This window comes from Physeter macrocephalus, chromosome 8 (genome assembly GCF_002837175.3).
Source record: "Physeter macrocephalus isolate SW-GA chromosome 8, ASM283717v5, whole genome shotgun sequence".
NCBI classification, from domain to species: Eukaryota; Metazoa; Chordata; class Mammalia; order Artiodactyla; family Physeteridae; genus Physeter; species Physeter macrocephalus.
The window spans coordinates 12,927,182-12,950,233 of record NC_041221.1 but is presented as its reverse complement, the minus strand read 5'-3'; the positions used below and the strand labels follow the sequence as shown (position 1 = coordinate 12,950,233).

At 54.9% G+C, this 23,052-nt stretch overlaps 1 protein-coding gene across 1 annotated transcript in view; it reads left to right on the top strand.

The window, feature by feature from the left end:
• Positions 1–23,052, top strand: part of PDE9A (phosphodiesterase 9A) — a 102,872-nt gene that overhangs the window by 18,310 nt on the left and 61,510 nt on the right. Inside the window, exons 2-4 of the mRNA XM_055086352.1 lie at positions 13,673–13,743; positions 15,030–15,107; positions 21,722–21,765. Of these exons, the coding sequence (XP_054942327.1) occupies positions 13,673–13,743; positions 15,030–15,107; positions 21,722–21,765 (193 nt within the window). The remainder of the gene's footprint in view (positions 1–13,672; positions 13,744–15,029; positions 15,108–21,721; positions 21,766–23,052) is intronic.

Genomic DNA, 23,052 nt, shown 5'->3' with positions numbered 1-23,052 from the left:
CCTTGTGGCTGCGCTCTCCTCCGCGGCTCCGGAGCTCCCCCCTCCGCCACCCGCAGTCTCCGCCCGCGAAGGGGCTCCTAGTGTGTGGACACCTTTCCTCCTCCACAGCTCCCTCCCACTGGTGCGGGTCCCGTCCTTGTTCTTTTGTCTCTGCTTATTCTTTTTTCTTTTGCCCTACCCAGGTACGTGGGGAGTTTCTTGCCTTTTGGAAGGTCTGAGGTCTTCTGCCAGCGTTCAGTGGGTGTTCTGTAGGAGTTGTTCCACGTGTAGATGTAGTTCTGATGTATCTGTGGGGAGGAAGGCGATCTCCACGTCTTACTCTTCCGCCATCTTGAAGGTCTCTCCCGTTATTATTTTACAGTCTTTTCACACGGCACGACCAGCAAAATATCTCTTAAATTGGAAAGAGACATAAGGCCTAATTCAAATTTTATCTTAGCAGACAAAGAAGCCGTGATTGCCCGCCTGGTGGTTAACAGTGATCCATTCTGAATGTGACATTATTGTTACGTGTTCTGGAAGCAAGGGGCAGGACAGAATGAACAGTATGTTCACATTTATATATATAATTTGTAATTAGAGATGAATTGCAGGTATACATGGATGGATGGGGAGATAGCCTACAATCTTTCCTTTGGTGAAAATGCATTTCTTGAGTGATAGTAAAAAACAATAAAATGTAGGGTTTGGGTCTTGGTCTCTTTTTAGCTTGTTTGTTTTATATGTTAAACACTTGGAATTCTCAGGTGCCGAAAAGGCAATAGAGATTCAGCTTTTAACTCCCCCAAGGATAGTGGAGTTGCAGAATCACCACTGAGTTGGCGTTTGGCTGTCCTGACAGCAGGTCTGATGAATTCTAACTCGTGGACCTGGCGCACAAGAACAGGGGGCCAGACTGAAATACTCTTTGAGGGTAGACAAAGCCCTATCCAAGCTTAGCAGTTTTTAAAAGCTATTAAAAAATGAATCATGGTCTGACAGACAAAGGAAAAAGAATTTGGATTGGTTTATTTTCTTCCAAGTGTGGGATCCAAATCAATATTCATTCCAAGTATGCAATCAGAAATATCAGTCACTTGAGAACAAGGCACACAGAGAATGCATACAGTGTTATAGGAGAGTGACAGTGGCAAAGAGGCCAAGAGACCACCTCTACTTCCCATGTGGACCACCATTAAAAGCCTGATTTCAGGCACTGCACGCATCTCTGGGCTTGGAGCCCGGCGGGTCGAGCTTGTATCCAGGACCACAGGGACCCGGCCGGGCCAGGTTCTCTCTCTGTGACTCAGAGTCCTCCTCTGTGAGGAGGAGGAGGATACCCCAAGCTTATAAGGTCCTTCCAAGGACCCAGGGTCATAGGGTATAAGATGCTTGGCTCAGGTTCTGGCCCAAGCATGAGTTCAACCTCACCAGTTGGTGGTGGTGGTGATGGTGATTGTATAGGTGATGGTGGAATTGGCACCCTTAGTGGTATAACCTAAAACCAGCAGATGCAAAATTCAGCCTCAGCCTGTTCACACAGGAGGATACTTGGGCACCGGTGTCCCATGATCAGATGGACAGGCCCTGTGCTCACAGACGGAATACAGAGGAACTGAGCAGGGTCCTGCCCACAAGGACCTCACCTTCCAAAGACTGTCCTCCGTGCTTACCAGAAGAAAACTGACACTAACCACAGTGAGGTCGAATTGATCATTTAACCTGTCAAAGTGGTTTTTTTTGTTTGTTTGTTTTTGTTTTTTTTTGTTTTGTGGTACGCGGGCCTTCCTCTGCCGTGGCCTCTCCCGTTGCGGAGCACAGGCTCCGGACGCGCAGGCTCAGCGGCCACGGCTCACGGGCCCAGCCGCTCCGCGGCATGTGGGATCCTCCCAGACCGGGGCGCAAACCCGTTCCCCTGCATCGGCAGGCGGACGCGCAACCACTGCGCCACCAGGGAAGCCCTGTCAACGTGTTTTAAATCCTATGTGGTGATCCTGTTGACTGGTACACATTTGTATTGACACGATCCTGGTCTTCACTGCATTTTGGTTGTGGTTGGGTGTGGTTGGTAACACAGGGAGGTCAGTTAGCGCATCAGAGCCTGCTTTGTGGTGGCCTTCCCAAGTTAGGGTATCCTCATGTCCCGACGTATGAACCCCCCAGAGATGCCAGCACGTTGAAGTTAAGGCTGTGTGTCCTCAGCGCCTCTTGCTTGTGAAATGGCCTTGGAGGGGTCAAGGAGGAGCCTCTCTGTCTCTAGGGAAGACATCCATAAGTTTCAAGGGGCCCTCCGTGTAATCACAACTGCCACTTAACTGAGCACTTACTATGTACCAGGCCCTCTGCATGTCATGATGAAACCTCCTCTGGGGTGTGATAATCCTCACTCTGCAGATGAAGCATCAGAGTCTCAAAAAGGGGAAGAAACTCGCCCTGGGTCCAGCCGGTAGGAAGAGGGACTGGAAGTGAACTCACTTCCCTGACCCCTCCCTTCCCACCCCTCTGCCCTGCACATGCCTGGAGCAGTGTGCGACTCTGGCAGCAGCCGAGGGCAATCCTGGGACGTGAGACAGCAGGAAACGCATGGGCTCCGGCCAACCCAGCGCCCACCCGGCCAGCCGTAGCCCGCTAAGGACAGTCACTCACTGACCGTCCTCGCTGCCAGGCGCCCCTTCTGCCCGGATGGCCAAAGAACTAGTGCAGTGATTGCATAACTTTAGCAACGGAACTGTTTTCTTTCTCAAAAAATTTTACGTACAGTCCTGCTATATAAAGCTTGGATAAACAGTTAAGTGCCGTGTATTAGTACCCATTTATTCTGTCAGTTCAAATCTACGGTACCCACCGGAGCATTACTGGGAACGGAGCGGGTCCCTGTGTGAGCACCGCGTTTGGAATTCGGGCTCAGAACGGCAGCCGCAGGCTTGCACTGGCCTCAGCCTCAGTTACCCTCAGCTCGTTTTACTGGCACCCAGAGCGCTGCCTGAGGAGGGCCCTGACCTGCACGCTCCTGAGGCCGTGGGGAGGCCCAAAGGCCCGGGCAGTAAGGCCCTGCAACTCGCCGGCCAGGAGGCGCATACAAGACGCTCAGGTCTCAGGGCAGCCGCGTGGGTACCCACCCCGAAGATGACGTGTCCCTCCTCAGATGCGTTGATATTTATGTTATTACAGCCGAGTACTTGCTTTATTGTAAGTGTCTAAAGGAGCTCACGGAAGGAAAGCGGAGCCCGGTGCTGGCCGGCCTCCACCACCTGCCCCTGCCCCTGCCCCAGGGCAGTACTGGTCAACCAGACCCCCCCTTCCCATGTCTGGGGCGTGGCTCCCCCGCCCAGGCCGGTCTCACCCCACCTGCTGGGCTGGACCCCTTGGGGTTTCTGCCCAGGCTCACTGCAGCCCCCTAGGAGGACCCCACACCCATCCTGATCACTGAAGACCTCACTTGGGTGAGTCTGGAAGATGCATGATGTGAGGCACGTCAGGTTAGGGTCTGAAGCTGTAGAAATCCTTTAACGGGAAGTTCCGGCGCATGGGCCGTGAGTCTCAGGTGGGTGGGGCGGCGGGAGGGGGGAGGGGGATGGGGGATGCGGCTTCTCTGTGGCCCCTTCTGTCTGCACGGCCTCGGGTCCCCTGGGGGCCGCGGCCAATCCCTCCAGCCCCGAGTCAGCTGTGTCCCTGCAGCTGGCACAGACCCGCGGGACCTGCTTTCTTGTCTGTCCCAGGAGGCACCCAGCTTGCCCTTCCCTTCCCATCCACAGGGTCCCTGCCTCTCCGTCGCCTCTGATTTTCTCCCGGTGCCTTCGGCTCCGCACCAGCTCCCTCTACTCCTATAGCCAAATGCTATTTAAATTCTGATTTTTTTTTAAATTCTGATTTTTGTCCTCTGGTTAACTTGTCATTTAATTTTCTCATCCGCTTGGCTTAAAACCAAAGAGTATTCGTTCCAAATAAAAATGGTAAAGACCTTTTTTTTCCTCTCCTAAGAATCTTATGTAAATGCAGCGCAGCCCGCTGTTAGGAAGAGATATTCACAAGCCAGTTCTGTTATCAGTTATTAACCTCAGCTTCTAGATCTAGGTAACTTTTCTCTTGGTTATAAAAGCCCTGAGTATTCATCGTAGAATATTTGAAAACAACAGAGCAGCATAAGAAAGAAAAGAAAAGAACCCATTATCCCACCAGACAGTGCGAACATTTCAGGAGCTCTCCTGCTGGTGTTTTCTTTTCAGAGAGACAAAGGGAGAGAGAATCGCTTTCTTTTACATAATTTTTTATTTTGATCATTGTCACTCAGCATTACATTAGCGGTATTCAAAAACATGATTTTAATGCCTATATAATGTTCCGTCGTTGAGACTTACTAAGATGTAATCATTTCATTACTTTGAGATATTCATCTTAATTCCATTTCTCTGCAATAACTAACACACAAGGAACAACGCCACTAGCTCTTTGCTTGCAAAGGGGCCGTGCAGGGCAGTGGTTTGGGCCTAAGCCTGGGAGGTGACTAGAACACTGCCTGGCACTTGATAAATGCTCTCTTTATTACGTTTGCTGTTATTTTCTTAAGAGCAGTTCCTGGAAATGGGATTCCCGGTCAAAGGGCACACATATGGCCACACTGTTTCCCAGCAAGGCTATCTGGACACACATTCCTGGAAGGGTATCCCTCTCCCCACTCCCAGCCAGAGTTGGTGCCTTCACTTCATTTAGATAAGCTCTTGGGGACCATGGGAGATTAGCGTGCAGTTGTGAGCAATACTGCAGAATCTGTGTACCCTTCACCCCGTTTCCCCCAGTGTAACGTCTTGCAAAATCGCGGTACAGGGTCACTGCCAGGATGTAACCGTGAGACAGTCCCCCGCCTTATGCAGACTTTCCCCATTTTGTTGTGCTCATCTGAGTGTGTGTGCTGAGTTCTGTACAATTCAATCACATATGTAGGGTCTCTTATCCACCACCACAATCACGGTAGAGGACAGTCCCAGCCCTTTGGTGACCACGCCCACCTCCATCCTCCACCCGGAGCCCCACCCTCCTACCCCCCACCTCCATCCCTAACACTGTTCTCCATCTCTGTAGTTTTGTCGTTTCAGGAATGTCATGTAAGTGGAATCATACAGTGTGTAACAGTGTTCTCCATCTCTATAATTTTGTCATTTCAGGAATGTCGTATAAGTGGACTCATACAGCATGTAACCTCTTGGGTTGGCTTTTATTCACGCAGCATAAATCCCTTGGAATCCATCTCAGTTGTGTAGATCAGTATTTCATCCACAGTGTGGACGGACCAGAGTTTGTTTAACATTCACCAGTTAAAGGGTATCTGTGTTGCTTCCAGATTTGGGCTCTCCATCACTTTTTCGTTCTAGCCAATGTGGTGGTTTGCCTTCCATCTCTTGGAGGCCAATGTGGCTGTTTTTAGAAGTCAGTACTCTAGTTTGGTTGGCTGGAGATTTCTGATGCCGCATGATGCGTAAAATTCATCATCATCAAGTAAATACAAGTATGATGAAGTGTCAGTGCTGAGATTTAAGATGCTGGGGGGCTGAGATCAATAGCCGACGTGGATGGAGCGAGGAGGGGCCAGAGTGAACGTCGCTGGAAGAGGCGTCGAGTTCTCATTAACAGAGGAAGGAACCGGAGCCGGGTACCGCGTGGAGGAACAGAGCTCGCCACGTGCCCTCAGGAAGGACAACTTGCTGGGAAAGGAGAAGTGCCTTTCTTCCCTGCCTGCTTCAGGACCTCGGCGTCCTGGTGTCTGCGCACCCCGGCTCTCATCTTCAGCTGTAGCCATTTAAAATCACTTCGGGGAAAAACTGCAGAAGAATTACCATGAGGAAAATTTTGCTCGAGATTCATTACTCCAAGTTCAAAGACGCTCCGTGAAAATTGTTGCTAATGCAGTCGAATAAAAAATTCCACATGGGGCTTCCCTGGTGGCGCAGCGGTTGGGAGTCCGCCTGCCGACGCAGGGGACGCGGGTTCGTGCCCCGGTCCGGGAGGATCCCACATGCCGCGGAGCGGCTGGGCCCGTGAGCCGTGGCCGCTGGGCCTGCGCGTCCGGAGCCTGTGCTCCGCAACGGGAGAGGCCACAGCAGTGAGAGGCCCGTGTACCACAAAAAATAAAAAAATAAAATAAAATAAAATTTCACACGTGGTGCGAGCGTAAGAGCAAGACGAACGTAATTGCATGTTTTACAGCAGCCAACCCCCAGAGTACAACTTACCTGACATGGACAGTTTTTAATGATTTTGAAAGGGAACTAATACCATCCTGGTTTACGAGCTTCGTGAGCTGTCTCCCTGGTGAAGACGATTGTAGCCGGCCTGGCAGAGAAAATTCCCGGGGACACACTGCAGTCTCAGGAGGGCTCCGACCGTCCCCCTGCCTGCCTGGTCCCTGGTCCCCTTCCAACATCCACAAACTGAACTTTTCTTTTGTGATAGTGCTGGGTTTTGTCTTTCTCAACCCAAACCTAAATTGCCGTTTGGTTATCTTATTTGTCCAGGACTGGGAGAGCATTTCACGATATAGAGCCACAAATGTCTGAGTGAGAGACCCACAGCTTCCAGTGGTCACTGACTCCGTGCCAGTCCAAACCAAAATTTGACAAACCCAGCAAGAAATGTTCTCAGCAGCTGCAAGGAAGTGCCTCAGATAGAAAGAGGAAACCAAACTCAGGGTTCCGCTCTCCGAGCGCAGCACAAAGTGTGCTCATCTCAGCCCCCGGGGGTGCTTGGAGGTGCGGGGTCCGGGGACCGGGGGGGCGGTGCTGTCTCTCTGCTTCCTGGTTACCTCTGCTCTGTTATCACTGCCCCTCCTGGGCGGGCTCCCCATTACTCAGCAGCGGAAATAGTGTGCTCGGCAGCCACTGCCGAGCACATTTGCACTGGACATTTGCCTAAATGACCAGCGTAAGTGGGGCAGGGACAGTGACAAGTCGCTTTCACCTGTGGAGCCCAAGTGAAAGGATGCTCTACTTGAAATCTTTCTCGCGCCTGAGCACCCCCCCCCAGGGTGGCCCTCCCCCACCTCCAGCCCCTTCCGGCAGCCAGGCTCATCCTGGGCCTGGGCCGCGGACGCCCGGCACCGGCAGCCAGCCCCCCACGACTCCTCCTCCATCCACCACCTTAAAGGGGGGAGGCAGGAAGGCAGAGGACAGCAGGTGGTGGACATCCACACCAGCACTTTTTGAAACTTTCTTTTAAGAAGCTTCACCTTGGGCTTCCCCGGTGGCGCAGCAGTTGCGTGTCGGCCTGCCGATGCGGGGGACGCGGGTTCGCGCCCCGGTCCGGGAAGATCCCACATGCCGCGGAGCGGCTGGGCCCGTGAGCCTTGGCCGCTGAGCCTGCGCGTCCGGAGCCTGTGCTCCGCGACGGGAGAGGCCACAGCGGTGAGAGGCCCGCGTACCGCAAAAAAAAAAAAAAAAAAAAAAAAGCTTCACCTGCGTGAATTCATACGTGGATTTTAAGTCGTGTGCGTGCGTCAGGGGTCATAATCCTCAAATGCATGCTGCAAAAATCAGAGCTAACATCTGGCAAAGGTGGAATACAGCATCTTTGCGCCACCTGGGCACCCACCCGGGCCAGCAGCCCCAGGCTCTGGGCCCACGGATAGAGCAGGACTCGGCCTCCGGGCCTGAAAACCCACCTGCACGGCAGCCACGACCATCGTGGGGCAGACGTGGAAGCAGGTGCTGGTCAGCCACGTGCCACAGTTGCGGACACATGGACGGGCTGGGAGTGGATCCGGGAGCGAGGGGGGCGGAGCCTGAGCTGGGGAAACCGTGTGTGTCACGGTCCGGGCAGCCTCCCCGGGGTGGAGTCCGCTGCTGACGGACTGCTCACCAGAGGTGTCTTGCTGAACCAGCCCCTCCAAACTGGAGAATGGGACGCATCGGGCTTAATTCTGCACCGTTTAGGTTCACAGAAGCACGGCAGGTGAGCCAGGTCACAGCCTGAAGGGAGAGGCAGACTGGAAGGAGGCCTGGAAGCTTCCAGGGCCGAAGGTGGGGAAGCCGGATGCAGGGCCCTCGCAGGAGGTGGCAGACCCTCCCGGGAAAGGTCCAGCAGAGGCGGGGCTGCCCCCATCCGCGGATGAACATCTCAGGGCTCCTGCGGGTCTCGTTAAAGCCTGGGCCCCAGTCCCGCCCCCGTCGTTGCTGGATTTGCCTGTGTCCTGTCTCCCGCCCAGTGTACAGCCCATCGGGATTGGTTTCCAATCCAGAACATCTCCACCGCTCCCTGCACGCCGTCCTCATGCTAAAACACGAAGCTGCGTTTCCCACTGGAAGGTCCTGGTTGGAATCTCTCCCGAGGAACGTGGAAAGCCTTTCATGCTGGGTTGGTTTGCAGAAGACCAGAGAGTGCCCTCCAGGAGCCCCGGCTGGGCGATGATCAGACCTCCATCCTCCTAACCTCATAATGGGAAACTCGGTGATCGATTATCTGAGCTGCCTGGCGGCCCGGAGACCATCCGTCCTCCTGCTTTTCGGCACGCAAACAGCAGCGTGTGGCTGGAACTCGGGAACTCAGGGGCTGCTTCCTGCGTTCTCCCCTCCATGAGCCTCTGAACGGGGGGTCCAGGGGGAGAGAGGAAAACACAATAGAATCCCGTCCCGGGAAGAGGCCTCTGGACTCAGAATGGACAAGTCACCCCGAGGCCTTTAGAAAGTGCCGTCCTGTGTCTTTAACCCCTGGACGCGAGTTGGCAGTGCTCTGACCGTCTGCTCCACGGTTACCAGGCCTGGGTTCTAAGTATGTTGATGGAGGTGCTTTTGATACCAAGAAACAGAACCGTGCGTATATATGGCAACTCAAGACACTGGGCTCTCCCGCCCTCTGCGCCCCGTGACCCGGCCTCCCCCTGCCCCCTTCTCCGGGGGCCGCGCCTCCTTAGTGATCTCGTGGGTGGCCTGCCGTGGTCAGCCTCCCCGTGACCCTGTGACTCACCCCAGTTGCCACCAGCTCCGGATCGCTTAGTGAAGTTCTCACGAGGAAAGGAGATTGTGTGCTGGCCCGACAGTTGTAGGTCAGGCTGCGGGCGGGGTCCCCAGGGGCCAGGGCTCTAGGGAGGCGCCCTGTGCTTTGAGGGCTGTGGCTGGGCCACGGCAGTCCCCTGGGTCTCGCTCCCAAGTCCCCACCTGTAAGGACAGGCCTGCAGGATGTCTTCAGAAAGGTCCCCACCCGGCAACCCGCCTGGGAGGGCACAGCCCTGACCAGAGCCCTGGGCCCGTCTCCTGGGCTGCCCGACTGGGATGGGTCAAGGCCAGTCCCAACCATGCGTTGAGCCAGAAAGCCCGGTCAACCCGTGTGTGCCCCGGGACACTCACCTCTCTTCCTCGTCTGCACCGACGGTTGGTCGCTGCCCACAAAGCCCCAGCACCGTCCTGCTGAGAGAGCTCGCGGCCTGGAGCTCCCACCCCGGCTCCATCCCTGCCTTTCAGGAGCCAAGGGTCCCCCGCCTACCAAGAAACAGTGGAAACGGAGGAGCTGGGTTACATGTCCTTTCTTCACGCTCTGGAAATCCTGCAGTCGTACATTTGAGGTCCTACTGAAATAAAATTGGGTGCCAGACAAAGGAGGGCCAAAAGTCACTTTGGGTGCGTTTGACAACTTGAAGAGCCCTGGAGACTTCCATCCGCAGTCAGGATTTTAGAGCCGGTGGGGACTGGGAGGCCCACAGGCAGCAGAGCTGGCACGCGGCTGAATTTTGTGTTAGAGCGGCAGCGTCCTGAGGGCTCTGTTCAAGCACGTTTCCTCACGTGTTGCCCGTCTCAGCCCTGAGAGGCAGGCGCAGCTGCCGTGATGGACCTCATTCGCAGAAAGGCAAACTGAGGCTACGGGGTGGTGGCCGTCTTGCCCACGACGGCGGAGGGGTGGGCAGGGCACCGGGAGGGAACCCATGGATAGAAGAATAACCGACAGGGAGCGCAGGACCCCCTGCTCTTGCCAGGACACCATCGCTGGGTGGGCGGGGGGTGAATACAGATATTACACGCCGCGCAGAGCCTGCGAGTCAGAGCTGTTTGGGTCACGTGTGTGTGCTGGACATTGGGAGGCCTGGGCTGTGATCCTGACCCCCCGACCCCTCGCTGGCTGGGCCCAGGGGAGCTTCGTCCAGCTCTGTGTGCTGCTTCCTCTGGCGACCCCTCAGCTTGGCGGGTGGCTGGTTTCCATGAGTATTTGTTACCCAGCTCTGCAGGCAGCAGGCAGGTTCCAGATGCCGAAGTTCCCCTCTGACGTTCGCAGGTCCCGGCTGAATATGAGGGAGGACCAACATCCAGCCGAAGAGAGGCCCCTGGGCTCTGCTTGTTTTCTCTGGTCCTGTTTTAACATCGCGGTGCCGCCGACCAAGCCACGTGAAAGGGTCCGGGGTGACCTGCCGTGCTTACCGATGAGCCGCGGTCCCGGGGCCGCGTAAGACCCTTATTCCTCCGTTAATCATGCTGCCTCCGCTTTTCACGTTTAAATTTCATTTCACCGGCGCTTTTTTTCCCCCGCTGTTTATTTCTGGATGCAGCATAAAGGATTTGCAGAATGATTCGGCATGGGAACAGAAAGCCTTGTGCCCTCCCGACCAGGCTGCCTGGTGACGGGGGCCGGGGAGGCCTTCTTCCCAGGCCAACCAAGCCTTTGTGCTGCAGGGGCTGGTTTCCCACCCCAGGAACAAACCATCTAGGCTGGGAGCTTCTCCTGACACCCGGCCAAGAGCTAGGCTTCTGCCGAGCACTTCCGATGTTAGGGCTCACGTGACGCTTCACCCCAGCCTCTCACCTGCGTTGGCCCTGCTAAAGGCTCATTAACTAACTAGCTAAATAAGGCAAAAGCCTGGCTCTCGCACAGGTGTGAAATGGCCACACGTCAAACTAACTTGTTTAGCTGAACAAGGGAAACGGCGAGATGTTGCGACCAGCTCAGCAGTGCAAAGACCCCTGCATTTCCCTACAGTAGAGGAATGTTGAAATGGATTTACACGTGGACACAGCACGGTTTTCCATTGTGATGGAAGACACCCGATGCAATCTTTTCTGCTTATTTCTGACTTCCTTCCACCACCCGCCACCGCCCCCCCCCAGTCAAAAATAATCTCAAAGACTCTTCTGGACCCAGAAGAAGGCCGGCCTCCCTCACTAGGTTGGGCTGGATCGGTTACAAAGGGGCAGCGAGAGTGTCAGTGTGCCCTGTGGGCCCTCCAGGGGTTGTTTTGCTGCTTCATACGATGCAATCTTTTCTGCTTACTTCTGACTTCCTTCCACCACCCGCCACCGCCCCCCCAGTCAAAAATAATCTCAAAGACTCTCCTGGACCCAGAAGAAGGCCGGCCTCCCTCACTAGGTTGGTCTGGATCGGTTACAAAGGGGCAGCGAGAGTGTCAGTGTGCCCTGTGGGCCCTCCAGGGGTTGTTTTGCTGCTTCATAACTGGACTTTTTAAAGCTTCTGTTATTATTTCTGACTTCCTTCCACCACCCGCCACCGCCCCCCCCCAGTCAAAAATAATCTCAAAGACTCTTCTGGACCCAGAAGAAGGCCGGCCTCCCTCACTAGGTTGGGCTGGATCGGTTACAAAGGGGCAGCGAGAGTGTCAGTGTGCCCTGTGGGCCCTCCAGGGGTTGTTTTGCTGCTTCATAACTGGACTTTTTAAAGCTTCTGTTATTTGCCATCCCGAGGCTAGGAAGCCATCACAAAAGACTCGCTCCTCCAGATTTCATCTGCAGTGCTTATGAAGTCGGGCCAACTCACCTCTTGTCAAGGCCCCCAGGATATTCCAAGCTCCTGGTCTCTGTTCCCACCTCCCTCCCCGGGGAGGGCCTTGTCAGCACTAACTTCCTGCAGCCACACTCAGCTCCCGGCCAGCATCTGGTCGTGACATGCCAGCCACCTCGCCCTGTGCCGGAATCTCCGGGCAGATCGCATGTTCACAGACAGAGCTGTCTTGTCCTCTGCCTCGGCCCACCCTCGCCTTTTACCGGGGTCTGGAATAAACCCACGCAGTCAGCCTGCGCCAGGTGGACACGAGCTTCACGCAGGCTTGAGTGGGAAAGTCAGAAATGGTCCCTTGTCGGTGGGCGAACGGCCAGGACCCCGCACCTCACCCGTCTTGGGCACAGCTGCAAAGGCCGAGGCGTGAGCTAAGCCCTGTGCTGGGGGCTCTGGGACGCACTGTCGTGAAAACGCGGGGGGACGAAGGCGCAAGACTCCTCTGGCGGTGGGGTCGGGGGGCCGTGTGGAGAAGCTGGCCCCGAGTCCCGAGGGCTGGGAGGAGGGTCTCTGGGAAGGGGGTGCCCAGAGCAGAGGGCGAGGGAGGGGCACCCGTGGACCGGAGTGAAGGCGGGGCGGGAGCTTGGCGAGGGCACAGCCTCGAGGGACACACCCCAGAACCTCCGGTGCCCAGCGAGGGGGTGGGCCTTCTCCGGTGGGCGTGCGGGGCAGCAGAGGCGTCTGCACGGAAACGTGGTACACCCAGGTTTGACTTCTAGACACCAAGGGTGGGTGCTGGGCTGAGACCCAGCAGGGCCGGTGCAGGGGCTGCTGCGGGGGTCCAGGCGGGACCAGCTCTGAGCCAGGCCGGTGGCCGCCGGGTGGACAGTGCCGAGCAAAGGCCCCGTCACCAAGGGTGCGAATACCACCTCGGGGGGCAAGCGGGCAGCCCGGACAGTGGTGCTGGCTGAGTCTCAGCGTAGCCAGGCCGGTAGCACACAGGAGGCCGTGGTAGTCAGGGAACAGCTACGTTTGCGGGGGAAAATATCTGCTTACTCTGTTTTACTGTTTCCAGTAAAAAAAAAAGATGCAAACTGATCTGGCTGAAAAAATAGCGCTCTGGGCGCTGAAAAATACCCACCCTCCTCAGCTTGGCTCTCCCCACGCCCACGGACTCCTGCTGGTGAGCAAGAGGGGCCTTGCAGCAATTAGCCAGGGAAGATGTTGAAGGAAAACCTCTGTTATGGTGGAAATAGGAGCCTTGGCGTGGACTGTCCCGTGCGCTGTCCAGCCTTGGAGAGCAACCCCCCTCTCTGTACGTGAAGCCCCCTCTCTCAGGGAGGGGTTCCGGAGCTCAGATTCACAATCGGGACCCCTCGGACGAAAGATGCTGATGTGACGTGTTTCTCTCCTGTCCAGCAGGGACTGGACACCCAGGCCGTGTGTAAAATTACCCCCGGTGAAATTTGTTCACTATGCAGACCGACGGTTCCAATCGGACCCTTTCTCGGGGTGATTCCCTCTTGGATTTGGTCCTGCACCTCAGCCCCCAAATCCTAAAAGGCAATCTTTTGTTTTTAAGCTAATGATCTTAAATTGCTTTCGCATAATGGCCCCGGAGGTCGGAGGTCGTTGGAGACCCCCTGCGATGTGATATCATTAAGCTGAGGTTGTTGCTGGTGCATCAGACATCACCATAATGGGCACGAGGCAGCATGTCACCGCAGGGGTCCTTACGTGGGTGATAGCGTTGTTTTCCACAACTCTTTTCAGCGAACAAAAGAGTGAAGTTTTTCTCAACCTGTATAAATCGACTCAGTGAAGAGACGTGCATGTAACATTCCAGTGCCCACGGTTATTTTGTTTTTTTTCTTTGTAAAATGAACCTGCAGGTCGGGACCAGAGAGAAAGCTCTGGAATCTGACGTCACCATGGAAACCAGCTGCCCTGCTCCTGCCTGTGTCCCTCACGGCCTTCTGCTTCTGTTTCGCAGGTGGTCTTTAGCAAGTATTGCAACTCCAGCGACATTATGGACCTGTTCTGCATCGCCACCGGCCTGCCTCGGTGAGTGGCCCGGTATCGGCCCCCTCCAGAGGGACGCCTTTAAATTCACCTGGAGGGACAGGTACCTGGGAGGGCGAGTGGCCGCGTGTAGGGGACAAGAGGTGTGGCAGGGCCCGTGGGCTCACCTTGTACCTTGCACTCGGGACCTTTCGAATCAGTGGATGAGTCCCTGGAGGTTTCAGCCGCCGCTGTGCTACACAGTAGGAACTTTGGGGCGGAATTAGGCAGAAACCACTGTCTTAAGAGTTTCTTTTTTTCTTTCATTTATTCCTTTGCTTTGGGAGAAAGGGTAAAGGACGGTGGTAGTGTTTAGACTTTGGTCCCCCTGCCCCAAATGATCCGGCAAGGGGGAGAGAGGGGCTCATCACAGATCAAGGTTCAGGAAAAGACTGATGTCAGAAATAAGTTGAAAAGACCGGAAATCTACCTTATAGAACCATAAGAATTCCAGAAGAACACTTTTCCCCAAATCAACAGTTTGTTCCAGCAAGTGGAGTTTCTGTCCTAACTCCCCAACTCTAGAGAGTGATCAGGAGTAGCTTTGGCCTGCAGTTAACTAAAGGTATGATCCAGGTCAAGGAGGGTGAGAGAGGACAGTAGGAGCCTTTCAGAGTCAGGCGAGAAAAAGGAGAGTCAGGGATGAGATCACACGCCTGAAGTTACAGCACGTAGCTGTAGCAGCAAGAAAGAGCCCACAGTTTGGGGCATCTTTTATTAAGCAACGTGCTAAGAAATAAATAAGTGTTATTCTTTAGTACAACCTGGGTTTCAGGTGTCACCCCCATTGCACAGATTTTGATACACGACTGAAGACCAGAGAGTTAAGTCACGTGGTTAAGGCAACACCTCGCGTGAAACACCCCACAGATGAGAAGTTGGAGGAAGATTCAATTTATCCGCTTAAAACTGTTTGGTAGGAGAGCTTTTTGCCCGTTTAGATAGACTCCCACAGGAAATGAAGTAGAAAGGCAAACCCTGAATTCATCACTGGCTGATATAAATGTTCATTTCTACTTTACCACAATTTAATCTCCCAACTCAACAATTTACACTTTCTCCAATCCCCATTTTAAATCACTTACACATCTACTGAGCACTTAGAAGTACACCCACAGCCCGTAACTTTGTTTACGAGCTGAGGGCCAGTGTCCGGAGGCCAACTCCTCATGGCCCCTCGGGCAGGACGGGCCTGCTACCCGGGCTCCTACCTCATGGGAGGCCCAGACTCAAGGGTGCACCCAGGGGACAACATCGGGGTGAAGACACTGGCTTCTCCTGTCTTCCAGGAACACGACCATCTCCCTCCTGACCACGGATGACGCCATGGTCTCCATCGACCCCACCATGCCCGCCAATTCGGAACGGTAAGCGGCTGGTGGGCTACGTCAGCTCCTTCTCGTGGTGTGTCTGACGGCTCTCTGCATGCACGGCAGGGTCTCCATGGTTGATTTTTAAATTTACTGCTGCAGGAAAATCTGAATTTACACCAAAGATGGGAGGGTCTGGGAAGGAGGCTGCTGGCTCCTGCAGGACTTGTCACTTTCCAAGAAAGCAGCAGCTCTAAGTGTGGCCAGGGACCTTTCCGAGGCTCCACAAGAGCCCTCTGAGGGGGCGTTTACAGATGGGGAAACCGAGGCACTGAGTGGCAGTAGCAGAGCTGCCCCCAGTCCATCCGGGCAGGAGATTCCCTGACCAGATGCCCTGGGCAGCGCTGGGCGTTGACCCCCTGGGGCAAGTCCTGGAGTTGTCAAGCACTGTCCACCGGCTACTCTGCCCGAGAAGCCTGGGGGCCAGAGGAGCGAAACCAGGAGAGACCTAGAGAGGAAAAGGCTTGGGCAGTAAACACACCTGTGAACATCTGTAAAACAGTCTGGCTGCACGTGGCCGGAGGGAGGACAAGGACTCCAAGCAGAGCCTCTCCCGTCCACGCCCGCCTCTCTGCCCAGCGGCTGGTGAGGTCCCCGGTGGTCCCCACTTTGTATTTGCAGCGGGGCCAGGCAGAATCCAACCCACGTGCCCTGCGAGGCCGGAAGCAGGAGCGTGTTTGGGAGTGGGGTGCCCCTGGGGACCCCTGTTACTCCTGCCCCTCGCTGCATCCCCCTGCGAGGGACGCGTGTCACTCCGGCCATCAGGGTGTGCCCCCCCCCGGCTGACCCAGGCCAGCTGCTCCAGCCGCAGGAGGGAGCATGCCCAGGCAGAGCCTCGAAGTTCCTGGCCTCTGGAGGGCCCCGGCCCCCTGATGGCAGCGTGGGAATATTTGGGCTCCCATGACGGGGTCCCTGGGCCCTCCGCTGTAGGTGCCCCAAAGGTTCCCCCGACCAAAGGTGTGTGCACACCTGAGCGCCCAGGGATGGGCACCAGCTCTGCTTCCTCTGTCCCCCGAAGCCACCTGTCAGCCATCCACGCCAGCCTGGGAGCAGGATGCCTGGCCCCGGGCAAGGGCTCAAGACCTCACAAAGACTGCCAGGCTTTGGTGCAGAAAGCCCGGCAAGTGACAAACCCTTGGGATGTGCAAAGTGCTAGAACGTTTGAACAGCCTCCGGTGTCCTCCGGGCTCCATGGTGAGCGGCCAGCACGGTCCTTCCCCGAGCATCTGGGTGCCTCCGCCCGGCCTCCCCTCCCCCTCCACCGCATCCATCAGTCTCCTGAATTTTTAATTTCGTCATCAGGAGCTTCTGCCCCCATGCGTTCTGGCTCTGATTACGCTCTGATTATCGGCTCCGGGCTCCCCGGAAGGAGCGATGCTAATTGAATCCCCAGAGGCTCCAGGAAGATTGCCGTAAATTGTGGCATAAGCTCCAGCCTGACCCAGATCTGTACTCGTAAGGAAAGTCTCGAGTGACCTGTCACCCCTGACGTCCACAAGATACAATGATGTCATCAGGGGGAAGTGCCCTGTCCGTGCAAGCCGGTGTCTGATGGGGCAAAACTGCATTTTTCCCGAGTTAATTTAAAGCAGTCTGTAGTTTGTCAATTCTGTCCTGCCACTTCATCATATCTCCTTTGGCTCTTTATTCTGTGCCAGCCCTTCTCAGCGGGGGCAGTTTTGTTCCCCCGGAGACACGTGGCGAAGTCTGGAGCGTTTTGGCTGCCACGCCAGGGCATGGGGTCTCTGGCCTCCAGCGGGCAGGGACCAGGGCTGCTGCCCTACGTCCCTCAGTGCCCAGGGCTGGTCCCACCCCAGACTCACCTGCCCAAATGTCAGCGGTGGCGAGGCTGAGAGCCGGTGTATGTGGCCCCCGCTGCTTTCTCGTCGCAGAGCTGCCCGGCGTCCCCCAGGCCAGCAGCCTCACGCGCACCCCGGGGGGCTGGCTGAAGCAGAGCCCCCTCCCTCCCTCTCCCCACCCCCTCGGGGCCCCAGAGCTGGCATTTCTGCAGGTTCCCAGGTGGTGACGCTGTCGGCCGGGACCTCCTTAATCACTGTTCTCAGTGCTGGGCCTCCCCTCCCCGTCTCTGTCTGCTCCCTGCATTTGAGGCCAAGGACTTCTCCTTTTCTCGAGCTGCCTCCATCATCTTCCCCCACCCCCCCGTCTGCGTCCGCTCCCCTCTCTCAGCCCCCGAAAGGCGGCGTTCCCCAAGGTCCCCTTCCCACCTGCTCACCTCCCCCTCCCGGCTCACGCGCGAGCCCCAGCGAGGCCTCCGGTCTGCTCCGTTAGCCTCTAATTCTCCGGTCCCACGGTTCCAGCTGCCGTCGGGGGTCCCGCCCCCTCTAAACATGTGCGGTATAACCTAGTCCAGCCAATCCAGTGACCGTCAGCCCTGCCTGCAGCTTCAAACCACCAGGGATCACCAAAAAGGCTCTGGTGACCAGAGCCCCACTAGGACCCAGGAAATGTGGATTTTTGAGGGATTTTTTTTTCTTTTAAAGCTCACCGGGTGATTCCAATATGCAGCGAGGGTGAGAATCACTGGCGTAAAGTGGGCAAAACCTAAGAAACTCCTCTGGACCCCCGGCTGGGCGCTCAGCCTACCAGTGACCAGAAGGTCACCTCTACCAGACACAGGGTTTCCCCTTCTCGGAAAGCGCTGGATACATTTTGTTTCTTCCCAGAAGACGGTCAAGTCAGGTCGTGTCCCTCCAGCTTCCTCCACCGCTGAAGACCCCGCAGCCCCTCGGTCCAGCCTTGTCAACACCTGTACCCTGCGCCCAGCCTCGGATTCAGGAACCGCCTCCGGGAGAGGCTCTCCGGCAGGTGCCAGCTCGTCCACCTCGCCTTCTTTCTGCCCAGTTCACACTCGCAGGGGCCGCTTTTCACAGCCTCTCCTCCAAATCACAAGCGCTCTTGACTGTGACCTCCTGGTTTTACTGATCCGAAGCTGGGGTCCAAGTTTTCCCACCTGTTATACTCAACTTCGGCTCATTTCAAACCAAATCTCATGACCTTCTGACTCTTCCTTCAAAATGCTTCTTCCCTTAACGATCAGAGAACGTTCAGACCAGCATTGTAAATAACCTGGTACGTATTTACCTAAGTCAGAGAGGCTCTAATCTAGCAAGGGGCCGAGTGGCTTCCTCTCTCTTTGGGAGCTGAGAAGAAAGGGGATTGACTGCTAATCACCCTCAGTCCTAAAGACTAACAAACCCAGGTGGACACATCCCAGCTTCGTTCAGATCTCGCCCGGCGGGACTGAGCGCCTGGTCCCTCGCTCCCTTCTGGACAAGGGGACATTGTGGATCCCGTGGTGTCCCGCTGACCGGCGTGTCGCTTCTTGAGCACCCTTCCGTTTCTGCCTCTGCTGCTTCAAGACCCTTGCTGAAGGAGAGAAACAGACCCTTAAGGAGGTTGAGGAAAAAGGGGGCGTGTGGAGAGAGGGGAGAGCCAGGCCGGCGCGGCACACGTGTGATACAGACGCTCCTCTCTTTCCGGTTTTAGCCAAGCTGTGATACCCGAAGCTGGCCACCAGATGAAATGGCTGAGCGCTTACAGGGACGGTGTGTGTGCCCGTCCCCTCAGCTGGGGAGAAATGCTCCCTGGGTTCCGGCGCGGCGCCCACTAAACGTGTTGGAAAAGAGGCATTTTGGAAGAAGGCAGATACAAGTTCAAGGCAAATGCAAAGTGGTTTATCTCAGTTCTGTTGCTGAGGAAGAAATGCTGAAGGTGCAACTCAGTTTAGGCCGAGACGGGAGTTTATTCAGTCGTGGAAGCAGCATAACTGGTTCTGAGAACATTCCTGCCTTTGAGTCAAGGGGATTAAGGAACCAAGGGCCGAGAGTAATCTTGGGGCGCCAGCTGAGGTCAGCGCCTCTGACGCGGGGGGAGGGGGGCGTTTCGGGACACGTGGCTCTGTCTCTCCCCATCCACGCCTCCGGCACCTCCTCTGTGCCGTCACTGTCACCGCCCGGCCGGCGCAGGCCTGTGGGGAGCAGGGGAAGGCAGTCCTTGTGGCTGCAGGGGAGGGAGAGAGAAGAGAAAGAGGGGAAGGGAAGGCCCCTTCCTGCGCCGCCGCTCGGGCCTGGGATCCCGTCTCTCCACCCGCTGCCCCAGCATCAGTGCTGCTCACGGGGCTGAGGGAGGAGGAGAGAGGACAGGTGACGCCCACCTCGCCTTGGCTCTCCGCGCCCCTCACCCCATCGCCGCAGCCCTGGCCCCCCCAAGGCAGCACCGACACGTGCTCTGGACACGCCCCTGGTTCAGAGTCAGCCCCACACACGCGGTGGGCTTCAGGGGGGTTCCCCCCCTTCCCTGAGCGGTGGCTCCTGGAAACCTGCAAGCTGGCGAGGCTGACGGCTGCTGGGAGGGCCCGGGGAGGGCGGACTCGCCCTGCTCGCCGTCAGTGTGAGGACAGAGGCAGCCGGTACCGCCTTGGCCAAGCCCCGCCCCAGCCGGCCGTCTCACCTGCTCCACAGGTGGGGCCACGCTTCAAACCGCGTGGATTCTGAGCAGGATGTTCCGTGATCTCCCAGGACCCAAACACCATTACGATGAAACCTCTGTAGGGAATGTTCCCCAAGTCCCAAATAACCAACTTCCGGGGACCTTTGGAAGAGGACCTTTCCCCAAGCAAGGTGCATGCGCCCGCGGGGGAGGTGGGTGGGGGCGACTTGCCCCTCACGGGCTCCACCAGGAGGAAACCCTCGCGGGGAGGCGGGACTCGAGACCACCGTGGGCTTGTCCGTCCATCACCTATTAGTGCCACGCAGTTGTTATTTTTATACTTTATTGGCATTTTAAATGTAGACAATCTTCCGTGTGCCCTATAACTGTTAAACCACAGGTAGGATGCCCAGTTAGCCACTGTCAAGAGTCTGGTGTTTGGTGTAGCTCCTTCCGGAGCCTCTGTACTTTCTTTCTCCATCGCTGAGCTGATTCTCCGTCTGAGACCCTGTACTTGCCGCGTCTCCCGAACGAGCTGTTGTGGGCGTCCCTCCACGTCAGTACTTGCTCACTCATCTCCATCTTTTTGACAACTGAATGACACTCCACAGTTCAGCTAATGTGTCATCCGGCCCCAGCGGAGAGGGGCCCGAATAGTTCTTAGCCATTCAAACGGCAGCATTCACGTCCTTTCAACGTGTACTTGACCGTGGAACGTGGGATCTGTGAGGGCAGAGTGTTCTTGTCTGATTCACTCTTTTTTTAAAAAAAAAAATTTATTTATTTATTTTTGGGTGCGTTGGCTCTTCATTGCAGCGCGCAGGCTTCTCACTGCGGTGGCTCCTCTTGTTGCGGAGCACGGGCTCTAGGCGCGCAGGCTTCGGTAGTTGTGGCATGAGGGCTCGGTAGTTGTGGCTCGCGGGCTCTAGAGCGCAGGCTCAGTAGTTGTGGCACTCGGGCTTAGTTGCTCCACAGCACGTGGGATCTTCCCAGGCCGGGGCTCAAACCCGTGCATTGGCAGGCGGATTCTTAACCACTGCGCCACCACGGAAGCCCTGATTCACTCTTATATCACCAGAACCTGACCACACTGAGCACTCAGTGTAAAATGTGTTGAATGAATGAACGAGTAACATATGAAGGTATGGGGCACTCGGGCTTGGTTGCTCCACAGCACGTGGGATCTTCCCAGGCCGGGGCTCAAACCCGTGCATTGGCAGGCGGATTCTTAACCACTGCGCCACCACGGAAGCCCTGATTCACTCTTATATCACCAGAACCTGACCACACTGAGCACTCAGTGTAAAATGTGTTGAATGAATGAACGAGTAACATATGAAGGTATCCCTGTGTAAGATAACCAAAAGAGTTAATACTTTCGTTCCTAGGTTCACATGCTGAGACAAAGGATTTTACATTTGAATCAGTGCTGCTAGGTTGCTTTCCCCTAGGTGATGGCAATCCGTACTCCCACTAGCAATACCTGTGAGACCCTGAGTCCCTGTGTCCTCGTAACATTCATGTTACCAGGTTCTAAAATTTGGGTAAAAGAATAGCCTCTTTCTTGAGGTCCCTCTTTTTATTTTTATTAACTGTTATCAATGATTTCCTGTTCCTATTCTTTGCCTATTTTCTGTTGACTTGTCTCCCCCCAACCTTTGCCAGAGGTCCTTATATGTCAGGGACCTTTACTCTGTCTTTCCTATCACCAGTATCCTCTCCCCACCCCCTGTGGGTCTCATGATTACCGGTGGTGACATCACCGAGGTGCCAGTGCATTTTCGACTGAGTTATTGACATCATCCTCTCTTGTGCACTTGGGGGATGCAGTCTCCAGGAGCTCAAAGCAAAAGAGGGAGAGCCTCCTGCATCAGTCAGGTGTCAGGACAGACCAGGACAATTCTGTGCCATCCCAGCTGCGTTCAACATGTTTATTTTATTAACCAAATATGAACATTATAGAGGAGGTCCGTTGTTTAAATGATATATTTAAAGTATTTAGAGTTCTTCTGAATGAGAAAGCTCAAACCTGCCAAAGAAATTCATTTTTAAAGGACTTAATTCACTGAATTCTAATTCAGCCCAAGTGCTTCTCTCTCAAACCAGATGTACATGAACATCTTTGACAGCATCTTACAGTGGAACTGCCTTCTCTCTTGCAGGACTCCCTACAAAGTGAGACCTGTGGCCATCAAGCAGCTCTCTGGTAAGGCCTTGCTATCATTTTTTAAATTAAAAGAAAAAAAAAAAAAGCTCCAGGCTGTGCCTGTGATTGAACATGTGTGAGTTAGGCGTTGAATCGGAAGCCCGGTACTGTTACAGAATCTAAAGCCGCGTACTGCTGCAGAGACAGCCATACTCTGCCCTCCACAAAACCCCAGGATGCCCAGCCCCACCCCCTCCCACCCGGTCCTGACGACTTAGCAGACACTGGGTGACACCCCACTCTTGTCTCCCTGGGCCCAGTATCTGTCCTGACCATTCAGACTGTGAGGCCAGCCCCCAGGATGCCTCATACAGTCAGTGGTGTTGTTTTCTTAAAATCCCATTTCCTTCTGGATCTTTGATCGCTCTTATTTATGTATGATTTATGCATAATAAAATGCTCCAATTTAAGTGTATATTTTGATAAGCTTTGAAAGTTCTATACAGCCTTGTTAACTGCCACCAAAACCAAGACTGGGAACATTTACATCACCTAAAAAAGTTCTCTCGTGCCACTTCCTGCTTAACCCCCGTCCCTCTGCCCCTGGTCTCTGTCAGCCACCAACCGCTCTTTGACACCGTAGATTAGATTTGTCTTTTTGAGAGTTTCATAGAAAATGAAATTACGTAACATGTGTACTCTTTTTTTGACTCGACCGAATGTTTTTGAGACTCGTCCATGTGTTGTGTGTATCAGCGATTCTTTCCTTTTTATTGGTGAGTAACGTTCCAGGTATGGCTGGACCACAGTTTGTCTATCCATTCACCTGTTGAAGGACATCTGGGTTATTTCAGGTTGGGGACTTTTATGAATAAAGCAGCTGTGAGCATCCAAGTACAGGCATTTATAGGGACATATATTTTTATTTCCCTTGGAGTCAATGGGACTGAATGGGATTGGTGGATCACATGGTTAAGTGTATATTTCACTTTATAAAAAGTACTGCCAGGCAATTTCCCTGCACGTCTTGCATCCCCACCCAGAATGTATGAGAGTTCCCGTTGCTTCACAGTCTCAGCAGCACTTGACATCATTGTCAGTCCTTTTCGTGTTAATCAATTCTATTGGGTGTGGAGTGGTACTGCATTTGGTTTTAATTTGTGTTTCCCTAGTGATTAATGATGGTGAGGATCTTTAAAGTATTTACTGGCCATTCTTTTTTTTTTTTTTTTTTTTTTTTTTTTTTGCAGCACGCGGGCCTCTCACTGCTGTGGCCTCTCCCGTTGCGGAGCACAGGCTCCGGACGCGCAGGCTCAGCGGCCATGGCTCACGGGCCCGGCCGCTCCG